The 12,766-nt window shown below is 44.5% G+C and overlaps 1 protein-coding gene across 1 annotated transcript in view; it reads right to left on the bottom strand.

Moving 5' to 3' along the window:
• BICDL1 (BICD family like cargo adaptor 1) overlaps positions 1-12,766 on the bottom strand; it is a 54,718-nt gene that overhangs the window by 19,815 nt on the left and 22,137 nt on the right. The window contains exons 3-4 of the mRNA XM_076352969.1: positions 1,300-1,416; positions 599-610 (exon numbers count right to left, since the gene is read on the bottom strand). Coding sequence (XP_076209084.1) covers positions 599-610; positions 1,300-1,416 — 129 coding nt within the window. The remainder of the gene's footprint in view (positions 1-598; positions 611-1,299; positions 1,417-12,766) is intronic.

Consider the following 12,766-nt stretch of genomic DNA (forward strand, 5'->3'; position numbering starts at 1 on the left):
ACCTCTGGGGACTGGGTATGCCATTTACCAGTCCAGTATAACCCTAAATATTCCCTATGGCCTCCTTTCAATTCATAGACCATAAACAAATTCAGCAACTTCCCACTGCTTTCTTGGCCTTTTTGGGACCTTGTCTCTTTGCTGCTTTCCAGGTGGCTGGAAAGATTTGGCTGCATGAAGGAATATTAGCAAAGTGTGTGGACTTGCTATTTCTGCAGGGTAAAGGCTGCTGTAGGTATTAGAAAGCTGCTCTTAGGTGACTAATGGTTTCTGAGATGTCTCTTCCCACCTCCATCATGATTTGCGTGGGCTGGAGAAAAGGCATGCGAGAAAAATAAGAGGTATAATACAGAGATTGTATCAAGAGTTCATATTTGGTATCCAAACCAGTAATGGACACCATGTGAATGACCATGTAATAGAAAAAACATCGCTCTGCTGTGGGCCCTGAGCCATAGGAAGGGCACAGGGGAAAGGGATTTGGAAAGCAAGAGACAGGAAGGAGGCGAGGAGGCAAGGTGAGGAATGCACAGTGACAGGCATGCATGATGACAGCAATGCAGACATGGGTGAACCCTTTCCAAGCCTCTATACTTACTTCAAGGACCTGCTGCTCCACACCAAGGGGAGGGGAAGAAAAGGCGAGGGACCAGCAGGGAGCAGGTGGGAGCGGGAGAAAAGAAGAAATTGAGAGATTTTAGAAAAGCTCTTCAAGACAGCTTATAAGTAAAAAAAGTGGTAGGGGAGTAGAGTTGGACATCTACCCCTCTGGTTCCTGCCTACATGGTCTCCAGTGACCCCCATCAGGGAAGGGAAGAGGAAGGAAGGTAATATCATTCCTGCTGATGTACCAGAGCTAAAACAGGCAGGGACTCCTTGCTTTCCCACGTGCGTGGCTCAGAGGGAGGAGAGGATTTCTGCTTTCTTTGCAAGCATGAGAAACAGAAAAAAACCCCTTGCAGACCTTCCCACCATGACCCAGAGTTTAACCTGTACTGGGCAGCAGCCCTGCAAGAACACAGCCATGGTTTAGCTCCTGGAAGATCCTTCTCATCCGTTCATTTTGCAGGCATGCTTGTGGCTGAGGCAGTGGTGGAAGCTGACCCATGCCACCCCAGCCAGCCTTGGGCTGCAGCAAAAATCCTCAGTGGGGGAGTCCTTTGCCCCACCACTACCATCCTTCTCTTTGTTTGCTCCAAGCAGCAGGTTTTGTTTACCCAGTTCAGAAGGGTTCATTATACAAGTTAAAACAGCCCTGGCCACCTTTTGAAGGAGTGAGGCCCAGCGCACGTGACTCACCTCGGCCTGGAGGCTCTCGAGCCGCACGATGTGTTGGCTGCTGGAGGAGTTCTTCTCCCGAAAGTCCTCCCGGAGGGTGTGGACCTGCAGGGAGAGCTGCCGCTCCACCTCCGACGCCTGCAAGAAGACACCAATTGGCGTTACTGTGGGGGGTCATCCCATAGATGGAAAGCAGTTATCTCCTCCTGCTCATGGGAAGATCTGCCCCAATATGACTTCTGCACAAGCCCTACTTTTGGCAGAAACTCTGAAGCCTGCAGAGTCTGGACGAGGGAAAAACTCATCCTGGATGGACATTGACAAGAGCAGCCATTTAGACCATGTTGATTTTCCCCTGGGGCAGCCAAAGGGACACAGCCCATAACTTTCTTCCATTGCAAAATAGCATGACGACTACCATGCCCTACAGGGAATTTAGTTTTGCTCAAAAATAGTAGCCTGATCGGGGTTGAGGAGGAGACCAGGCCACTCGCAAAGGCAGAGGGGAGGCAATCTCCATAGACCCCAGGAAACACTGCTATTAACTTTACACTTTCTAAACCTCTGAATATCCTTGGCACAGCTCTAAAATAACAAGTGCTCTTTGCTTCTGATTTCTGGCTCCTGTCAGGGCCAGACAGAGAAGCATCTGCTCCACGTGACTGTCGGTGCAGGATCTCTGGGCTTGGCCCTCTTTCCCATTTCAAAGGAGGGATGCCCCATTTATGTGGGGTGGTTTGAGGACAGTGGAAAGGCCATTCCTACCTGGAGGACCTGGCTGCAGACAGTCTGTATAAAAGACAGCTTAGACATGTTAACTACTCTCCAGACAGCTTTATGGCTGATTTTTACATGGTGAATACACTTGTTTAGGCTTGTAAGAGAACATAAGGTTTTTATGACAAATCCCTAATGAGACAGCACAAATGGATAGTTTTCTATTTAATTAGCCTCCATCAGGTTCCATTACACTTAGGCACAGACCTCCCCCTCCGGCACATTAGCTGGAAGTGAATTGATCCCCCTCAAGAGGCAGCATTGCCGTCCTGCTCGGGGCACAGACCAAGCTGTATGTTCAATGGCAAATGCCATCAACGGCCACAATGCCTTAGACAGGGAGGTGAGATGGGAGGGAGGGAGGGATGGGGGCAAGAGGAGAAAACCTGCATTGGGGTCAGCAGCTGTGGGCAGGTTTGGGAGTGCATCCTTATGTCTGGCAAACGTGGGTCAGGATTTGACCCAGGGTGCTCTGGCTGACAGAGAGCCCAAGGCAGCAGCTCCACCAAAGGGTGCAGTGACTTTGCTCTAGCAGTTTGTGACCTGATGAATGAATACACAGACCCAGCCTGAGCTGCCCACAAAGGCAACACTACTCCCTTTTAAAAATGGTCCCTTATTTTGCACAGTCTGCAGTAAAATAATCCAAATGAGAAGGAAGAGGTAAAAGGCTGTTCCAGTTCCATCAAGTGCAGGAAACTGTGGTTGCCCCCAACACTGCTTGCTTGCAGGGGCAGCAGAAGACAGAAGAGCGTCCACCAAAATCAGCCAGGCTCTGACCACCGGCTTCTGGAATGAGAAATGGTTTCCAACAATAAGAAATAATCTCGTCTACCAATTGGTTTTTAGTTCCCTTCTTATCCTGGATTAGCATAACTGCTCTTTTCCCCTTCTTTAAAGCTTCACATCAGAGGCCTTTGCGTATCGCCCTCACCTCATTTATCTAATAAAGCTTCCTTGCACAGGCAGAGTACACAAAATATAATGATAGCAGAGTACTATAGAAGGGGTTGGTTATTTTTCTTCCCTTAAGCAGCTATAGATTTCAAAGCATCCTGAGCAGCTATTAATTGGTGACACTAAAGAAGATGGATGGATTGTGCTTTTTTTGAATGATTCACTTGCTTTTGTAAAGACTGCTGAAACATCTTCATGCTGAAATACTCGGCAGGAGCTATCAAGGATAAAAAAGCACCAGATGAAAAGCACCGAAAGATTTTGCCTGCAAGATGCTGACCACACTCCCAAGGAGCACAAGTGGTACCAGATGAGATGACACACCGGTATTTGATAGTTAACTGTATAACATGATTTATATGCTAGAACAATTCTATGTACAGACAGTATAAATGTACAATATAGCAGTAAGACACAAGGGAGTGTTAACAGCATTGTAAAAATCCCTGGTAAGACAGTATTTAGCTGCTGTTGCTAGTTCTGGTCCCCATGCTCAGATGGGAGAAGGTGAAGGGATGGGCTGCAAGGGTGAGCCAGACCGTGGAAAGTCTGTTATATGAAAGGAGACTAAAAAAGGATGGCTTGTTTTATCTCATGCAATGAATGCTGAGAGAGGACTCCCTATAAATACATCATGGATAAGCACACAGAAGGGAGAAGTGCTATTTAAGCAGAAGCACAATTTTGGCAGAAAAAATGATGTGAATAAACTGGATAAGAGTATATTAAGGCTGGGAATAGGAAGATTTCTACATTTCCAAGGAGCTGCAGTAGGATTCCTCCTCCTGCACCATTACAGTAGGAGAAATGGTGGCAAAAATTAATTTTGTGGTGGAGCTGGATCATTTTATCATGCAGTTTCTTTCAGAGGGCTGCCTACGACAGAAGGGAAATGAGTTGACCTCAAAGGTCCCTTCCGGTACTAGACTGCTTGCAGGGCTGTAAGGTTTGTATTCACCAGCTTATAATCATCTGGAATTTACCTACTTGCTGCTCAGCTTACACGCTCACACATCTTATTCCTGCAGTTATAGCCCCTATGGAGGGAAGAAAGGACTCACTTATTGTTAGCATTTAGGGCCCTAAAGCAGACAGGACGTTACAGCGTCACCTCAGCATACACCATTCACATCCTATGTCATGCAGTAGAGAAAAGTAAAAATAGTACTTTCTTTAGCCTCATACAGTGCAGAATACTCTCTCTGACCAGCCGTTTAATAGAATTAAGCAGAAATGACTGTATCATGTGTTTCCCTCCACAGGAGAATGAGGAAAATTCTTCATCCAGTTCTTCTAGATAGGGAAATGGCTGATGCGTTTAGTCTAACCTTTGCAAAGATTTGATTTTTCATAGACGTGAGACAAGGTCTTCTGAGCTGAACTCTGGTCATGGAAACCCCCTTTTCATGCTACGTTTGTTTCAGAGGTTATTAATACTGCTGCCAAACTACCCTTTCTAATTGATTATAAAGTCTAGATTTTAACATCAGTTTGCATTATTTTATGGAAAGCCACCTTGACAGTGTCCAGTATTTGTTAGGCTTTATGGCGTATTTTCATATGGTGTTTACTTGGGTTCTCCCCACTGCTGTACATGTGTGCATGTGTATGTGTGTTTTAAAGCATGAGCTCACTACTGATTACTTCTAACATGCTCTTTTACTTAGTGTCATCAGAAGATGTAACCTACCTACATTTTCCCTTTATTTCTCAAATAAGCTATGGCTTTTGTTGAATTGAAGCGAGTTTCTTCTGCCTCAGCCAGTCTGGCTCCACTCTCATGCAAACTGTAGGGCTTTCTCGTTCCCATCAGTGTTTTCCTAAACATTAAAAGCTAATATCTTTTGTGGTTATGTCAATCATTTAGCGATGCATTGATTTTGCTAGAGAGAAGTCATATTCTTTCCAGAAAGGCAGACATATATCACCCAACATCATAGCTTTGCTCTGTAGTTAAGAAAGAATTAATTTCCTGGGTATAGGCAAATTAGCCAACACAGCCACCAGGCAGAGTTTGAAACATATCTGCAAAAGCGTAGACATCAATTCACAATTAGATATATTCAATCAACTGTGAGATTTGTTTTCTGGACTTCAGGCAAGGTTTAGATGAGATTTGGGCAGTGCAAGAAGAAAGGAAGAGCAGGAGGACATTTTGGCCTCTGCTCTAATTAAGGGCTTTTTTTCATTGCAAACCTGATTAAGTTTCTCTCGTGATTAATTCTGAAGTGCTAAAATACACAAAACTGTGCAGATACTTGGCAGAAAAATATGGCTTACCAGTTACAATAATCCCATGAGGTTTAACATCTGGAATATAGGAGCAATAAATAAATTAAATAAATGTAAATAAATTGGAGCACTGACGCTCCTGTGAAGAGGGGATCTTTGAAATGTTTGGGATGGACTGTGAGAAATGAATGGCCTATAGGTTAGTCTCATTCAAAGAAAACCCTCTTTTGGGGGAAGATTTGCTAAATAAAACTAACTGCATACAAAATATCCAGCTATAAGTCATGTCAGAAAGAAAAGGAGAATGGAAAAAGTTTAATAGACTGTAGCTGGGTGAAGAAACCAATGTTTCCATATGATTTACTTCTACAAACAAGATTATTCAGATTTAACAAAAGATATTGAAGATTTTCTTGCCTAAAATAGCTAAGAAAGAGAAGTCCTAATTAGTGCTAAATTTGTAACACTCAGGAGAGTGTGTTACCCCTTTTATTAATTTGCTAATAGCTGAGTTCAAGGAACTCCCTGTTCCCACTGTGGTACCATTAACACTTCAAACCTAAATCGCTGCCTCTCCTGGCTTCAGGTTCCTGAATTCCCAGCTCTTCTCTGGGAGGAAAATATATTTGGCTACTGAAACGCAAGCAAAAGAGGAAACAACAAACATCTTGCTTTAGAACAATAATTTAAAAAATTACATTAATCTGGCTGCTGAGGGAAGCCCCAGAGGATTGGGACTGCTGCCCCGCCACCGCAGCCAGCACTCCAGCACCCCGGTGCCCACCAGTGGTGGTGGGAAGCCTGGTTTTCTGGGCTAGCCGACCTCTGCCAAGAAAGCAGTGAGGTCATGGCTATTTTCCAGCCCTTGGCACGCCGGCACCATAAGCAACCATCTATATTTTGCATACCTGGAGGCTGCCCAGTTTGGGAATCTTTGAGAGATTTTTACCAAAGCTTTTAATTCAGGTCAACTTTAAATTGTTATTTGAATCATTAGTCTATCCAGGAAAGTGCTTACGTAATAGCGGCGCTTGCCATTCATCACCTTTTGAGGGCTTCAGTTTGCATTTGCTGATTTATGTGCACAGAGGAGGGATTCCCTGACGGACGGCCCCTGCGTGGCGGCACCCTCAGCCCTGTTACGGCAACGCCGCCGCACGTGTGGAGAAGAGCAATGACACTGTGGTGGGTTGGCCAGATGCCCACCCAGCCACCCTCTCAGCCCCCCTTCCTCAGCAAGACGGGGGAGAAAATAAGATGAAAAAGCTTGTGGGTTGAGATAAAGACAGGGACATCACTTACACAAAGTCAGAGGAATTTGAAGTAAAAACAGTGACTGGGAGACATAATGGGCAAAGCTCGGACTGGCCATTGCCAGGGACTGGATTAATAGTGGGGATTTTTTTGTTGTTGTAAAGTGGTGAAGGGATGAGGGGTGGAGCTGTAGTGAGTGTGTATATTGCCTACCTTCGCAGTGTTGTGATGATGCCACTTTGATTTTGGTGTGAGGAGATTTTTTTGTGGTTGATGTCATCAGTGAAGTTTGTGAAGGGTGCATGACGAGTGCGTATTTTAATGACAATTCTTAAATACACGTTTCACCGAGGCGAGGGGTGGAATTCATTGCGTCTAGGCATCCAAGCACCGGCAGCGGGGCTGCAGGGACCTCTCTGAGGAGAGGCCAGGGCCGCCCCATGCCGGACACAGCCGGTTCCAGCCGGTTCTACAACAGCTCCACCGCAGGGCACAGCTGAGCCTGTCAGCAACGCCAGTGGCACCTCTGGAAAAATGTACTTAAGAAAGGACAAAACACTGTCTGGCAGTGACGAGTGAGGTAAAAAGTGTGAGAAACAGCCTTGTGAGCACCAAGGTTGAAGGAGGAGGAGGAGGGGGACCTGGCTAAGCCTTCTCCAGAGGACTTCTTCCCACTGCTCCCCAGTGCAATGCAGGACATGGGAGCTGGGGGGAGTGTTGTGCGTCATGGACGGGGCCAGCATTGTCCCCATCTCTGCCAAATGATGTGGTAGGGCTGAATTCTCCTCTCCTTGCCTCATCCCTTGCTCTGCTACCGCCCAGGTGTGGGGAAATTTAACTACACAAAGTACATAGCAGCTTGGTCCTGGTGTGAGAACTGTCGCTGCCTGGAGAAGTTGTGTGGAAAAATGAGAATTCAGGAAACCTGCCACATGTCCAAAATATTTTGGTTGTAAACGTCCAACAGAGACCACTAACATTGATCCCATGAGATTTTTTTAGAAAAAATGGATTTTTAAGACTGTAAAAGTGCTAGGATAGCGCTATGTAATATATACCTATTATATATCCAGTAGCCATAAGCAGACTGGCAGGTGGATTGAAATACCAGTAGCCAGAGTGAGTATATCTGCTCAGCTTTTGCAGGTAAGATTTACTTCCTAACACAGGTTTCTTTCTGCTCAGGAACCATGTCTGCAACCTGCCATAGCACCCGTCAGCCCACTCCCCAGTGTTCTTGGTTTTGACCCCCAGGTGACTGCTGCTTCATTTAGGTAAGATCTGCGAAGCCACCACGGTAGGGACATGCAGCATCCAGCCTGAGGTGTCCTCACTGGGGCCTGGCACTGAAGTCATACATTTATGTGAAATTGTGAGCTGGACGTGGCACACTGTCTCCCTGTCTCTGTCACCTTTTCCAGTGCAATTCAGGCAAATTACTTCGTATCTGGCATTTGGTGCCGTTGTACCACACACCTTCACACCCAATGGTCTACAACTACCTGCAATGGTCTTTACAACCCTGCAGGTCTCCTCCTGGTTATTCCTTCTCTCTTCTTATTCAGAGGATCCAATAAATCCATATCTGCTTAGACAGAGGGGTTTGATTTTGCGGCACACTGCCTGACCTCCTTTGTTACAGCCGTGCAGGCTGATGAGCCTTCGCTTCAGTGGGAAACAGGCTGATGTTGTAGAGCATAGGCCAGCTAGATTAGTTGGGGGGTCCTGTACTGACAACAGAGCAGGTGGACAAAAGAGGAAACAAATGAGCATTTTTTTAGCACAAAATGAACCTGTCAAGAAAAAAGGGAATCAAAGATCTAAAGGATGAGGATCCTTAATTGCCAACGCGAGGAGTCTGAATAATGGAGAAGAGGCACTGGAATTACTCTTTTATAAGCATCAGGCTCAGGACATATTACTGATGGGAAAAACCTCATGGCTGTAGCATTAAACCTAGTCTGACAGGATTCTGTGAGACAAAGGACAGCAGTGGCATCTTATGCTAAGATCTGCACTACTTCCACAGTTGTGACATTTTGGAAATATGATACTTTATTCCTTGCGTGAAAGTGAGAATTCTTTGCTGCAGATCTGTTCCCCTTTCCCTTCTGTAGGACAACTAGGAAATGCTTAGTGTGTCCTTTGACCTCACTCCTATTTACCTGAGCTTTAAAATAAAATAAACCAAGAATGTGAGTAGTTTCCTCTCAACACACCCCAGTCATGCAGTGGGCTCTTGTGGATGGCAATGAGTTAATGCCGCATCAGCTCAGATGCCTCACACCTGAGAGGCAGAGGCCGGGGGGGAGCTGACCGTAAGAGAGAGCAGGGAGCAGCTGGGTTTTTTCTGTGTGGGGCTGAGCTTGCACCTGCCCATTGAGGTGGAGAAGTGTTGTTAGAGTGGAGTTGTTTAGCTCCTTGGTGGAAACCTCTGCAAAACCTGAACCTGCTCAGCCTGAAGCTGGATTGCCTGTTTTGGGGGGTGAAGTGCTTGCATTGGCTGACTTTGGTCCCATGTTTCTCATGGTTGGAGTGCTGGAAGTGCTGCTGGAGATAATGGCTGTTAATACTCGGACACATTAAGGTACTGCTACTTTTTTCTTTCCAAGCGCCCTTGAAAAATCCTTTTAATAGGGATAGTGAACTTTTGCTGTATCACTAAGCAAAGTGTGAAAGAGCAGATAGTCAGGGTTTTCCTGGCAAGTTCTTTTTTTTCCTTCCTGCAAGGCTAGCTGGTATATGAGAACCAGTTTGCAAGGCAAACATCTGAATGCTTTGACAAAGAGCTTAGGGGAATGAATGCAAAATGGTGGTCTTCATCTTGTTTTTCAGTAAGTGCTCAGATAACTGTTTGGCTGAGGCCAAAAACCATTAGCTTAGGCTAAATCATCTTACAGGATCCAGAACTGCTGTTCAGAGCAGAAGCAAAGACAGTTGTGTGCCATATGGGGGCAAGTTTAGTTGGGTGTAATTGTTCTATGTTCATTGTTTGAATGAAAGAAATGGCTTCACAAGTGCATGTGGGTTGCACACATGTTTTCGGAGGTGCTTAAACACGAGCCTTCCTTTTTTGTGGTTTATTCTTGACCTAAGCATTTGGCTCTTGTGGAGAGGAAAATACAGTCTGTGGAAAAATGAGTCAGCCTGCTTCCTGTGGGAGGGACTGCCGGAGGCCCATTGCTTTGAATGCTGCAATAAATTAGCACTGGAGATAACTCAGAGGACAAAGTGTGCCTGGAGGACACGCAATGCTAAGTAGTGCACTCAGTAGCTCTTGCTCTCTGTATGCAAATTCTGCTTGCAGAAGAAATGTGGGAGATGAGACAGCCTTGCACAGTGGCTCCCAGGGCTGGTGTCTGTGGTAGGGCTCTGAATGGAGAGCTGAATACGAGGTGGTTGGCAGCAACTTGGCTCCTGGCTGTTGAGAAGGAATAGGGTAATAAAGTGTAACACTAGCAAGCTCTTCTAGTTCTGTGTAGATGCTGCACATGACCTTGAATGAAGCATTTGTTCCTCTGCACTTTAGTTACCTATTTGTAAATGGAAGCAGAAAGGCTTATGGCTTAAGTAATCAAGTCCAGTGGTGTTAAAGTAGAGCTGAGAGAAACCACCACATTAATTTCAGTGGAGCACAGCTTGGGTCCAGTGTGTTGCAAGGGGGTCTGGGACCTTCAGGTTAAAAAGTCTGTCGTCCCCACACACCTGTGCGAGACTGCTGTTTCTGAAGTTTTGCCTTGGCCTAGCAGAGGAAACTGGTACAGTTTGAAAGCCGGATGGTCTGTGTTTTGCATCAGTAAGTTCAGTCATCTGCTCTCCTACATAACTTCTAATGCATTTCTAATGCTTAATTTCCATGAATAAGTTATTTTTCCCTGACAAAAGGCATATTTTATCTTGATAGAGCATTTTGGCCAAGTTACCTTTGATGTGGGTTTTTAATCCAGATTGTTTTGAGCTCAGTCCGACTTTTCTACTTGAGCTAAAGGACGAAAAATATTTCTTCCAGTAAATTGCTAGTGAGCCATAAGTGTGGGTCAGATGATAGCCTAATGAAATACAAAACGCCTGACTAGTTTGGAAATGGCTGAACTGGAAACATGAAGACTTAACATGATCATTAAAACCTTTTGAAAAAAGCAGCAGAAGCTTATGATGGTGGAGACAAAGAGAAATGTAACATACCCTCCTCCTCTGAGATGCTTTGCTGACTTCCCCTGGTAGTCAGATGTCAGGACAGCCAATCTCCATTCTTGAATTTATTTTTTTAATGAAATTGTTTTAGTCTAAGACTTTAAACCTGGGGGCGTTCAAACTCAAATGCCTGTGCTTGGAAGCAAGACACAATAATTAAGCTTCTTGCAGTCTCTTACTCTGGCTTTAAGCGCTCTATCTTCTTTATTTCAAAGAAAATGAACTGAGTTCTGTTGGGGATATCTAACGTGAGCTAGAAGCTCTGCCTGCTCTTGAAATCTTCATCTATATGCCCTGTTAAGCTCAGAATATACTCTTTTAGGATTTAGTAGTAATATACAAACAAAAAGCTTTCCAATGTATGTAGACCTGATGCTCAAACTTGCACTTACAAACACGTCTGCACAAAAATACTGGTGTCCATTCCCATACATGTGAAATGAGTGGATGGCAAAAACCGATGGGGCAAAATTCAAGGAGTTGGCTTAAAATATATTAATCTCTCTCAGGAAGCCTTCAGACAGGAAGAGAGAAAACGTTTTAGAAAACGTAGATGTATATTTAAACTTTATGGTAGACTGACCTGGGAGATGTTTTATTAGCTTTTAAATCCCTGCCAAGTCTGACTCCCAACAACTTCCATCAGGCTGTTTCTTAACAACAGTACCGATGTGAAAGAAATGAGCAAACACAACTTGATAAATTTATTTCAAAACCCAGAGGAGGAAGAGCTAAGAAGTCTCTTTTTTTTTCTTTTTTTTTGAGTTTGGCTTGACTAAAGGAAGATAGAAGATGTTCTGTGCAGAAGGCTTTATTGCTCATAGCTGATGCAGTAAAACTTGTGGCTGCTTTCTGTAGAAAAATAAGGAAACCCAAACCCTATAGTGAATATTGGCCAGGATGGGAGCTACAGCTTCAAACTATTCCATAAAAGCTTTCTCTTCACTACGTGTTCTTATCACTGATAGGTGCAGTAGGGTCATAAATGAAAGGTGAGTGTGATAAAAATGAGCAAATGCATCACAAAGTTTTTTTGGGAAAAAAACTGCAACGCATGGCAGCATGTCACAATTGCAATGCTTAAATAAAAAGGTCCAAATCTACTTTCTTGAAGGATTGTTCTGGAGCTGTTAGGTAAAATTTTACTTAAAAATATTTCTTGGTCAGCTAGTATTTGATGTGTCATTCTAAACACAACAGAACTGTGCTGGATAGCTGCAGACAAAAAGCTTCTAGAGATACCATTTAACTTAGCAATACTTCTTGCTGTACTTCAGCAGCCTCCAGCTATTCCTGAATTGTTCTCCCTTGTTGGCAGCATGAAATGATCTGTTTAGAGTATAAGGTCTTTGGAGCAGACTTTGAGCACAAGGCAGACCTTGCTCTTGGTGATAGCTGACAAAAGATAATTACAATGTGTTAGTAATAACATCTGAGCACTCTGATCTGCTGAAGTCGAATACAAATCTATACTTTGTACATTACCATATGTAGTAAGTACATGAACGCTTGTCTCCTCTCAGCTCAGCTTTGCTCTGTTTCCACTAAGGCTTAGCTTATGACTCAGTGCAGCAGATGCTTGAACATAGAAGTACTTGTTTACCTTTTTGTGCAGTGCCACAGATGTAAGCACTAAGGGGATTAGGTCTTTAAGTCGTAGATCCTCAGGGCAGGGGCTTGGCCTTCAGAGCAGTCTGCACCTCGATAGCAGTATGTAGTGGCAAATATATAATAGAAACTTCTACCATGAGCTAGAGCTGCTAAATTAAGCCACAGCAGGTGTTTTCAAAGTTGAGGGTAAGTTTTCTGAACAATATCTGTAACCCAGCTTTTGGGAAGCTGCTGAGCACTTCTGTAAGTGGCCAGATCTTCTTATGCATGTGTCAACTTGCCAGGTGAGGTGCTCCCCTGAAGAGACTGCATGGGTGTTGCTGTGGCCAGAGTCTCTGGATGATGGGAGGGTCCAGAAACAAGAATGTGGATCTCTCCTTGGAGCCTTGTCCTCCTACAATCTAGCTTTTAAAAAGTTCTTGCATGAATTTATTTAAATAACAGCTTTTGGCAAACTCACTGG

The sequence above is a fragment of the Aptenodytes patagonicus genome, chromosome 15, assembly GCF_965638725.1.
Source record: "Aptenodytes patagonicus chromosome 15, bAptPat1.pri.cur, whole genome shotgun sequence".
In the NCBI taxonomy this organism is placed as follows: domain Eukaryota; kingdom Metazoa; phylum Chordata; class Aves; order Sphenisciformes; family Spheniscidae; genus Aptenodytes; species Aptenodytes patagonicus.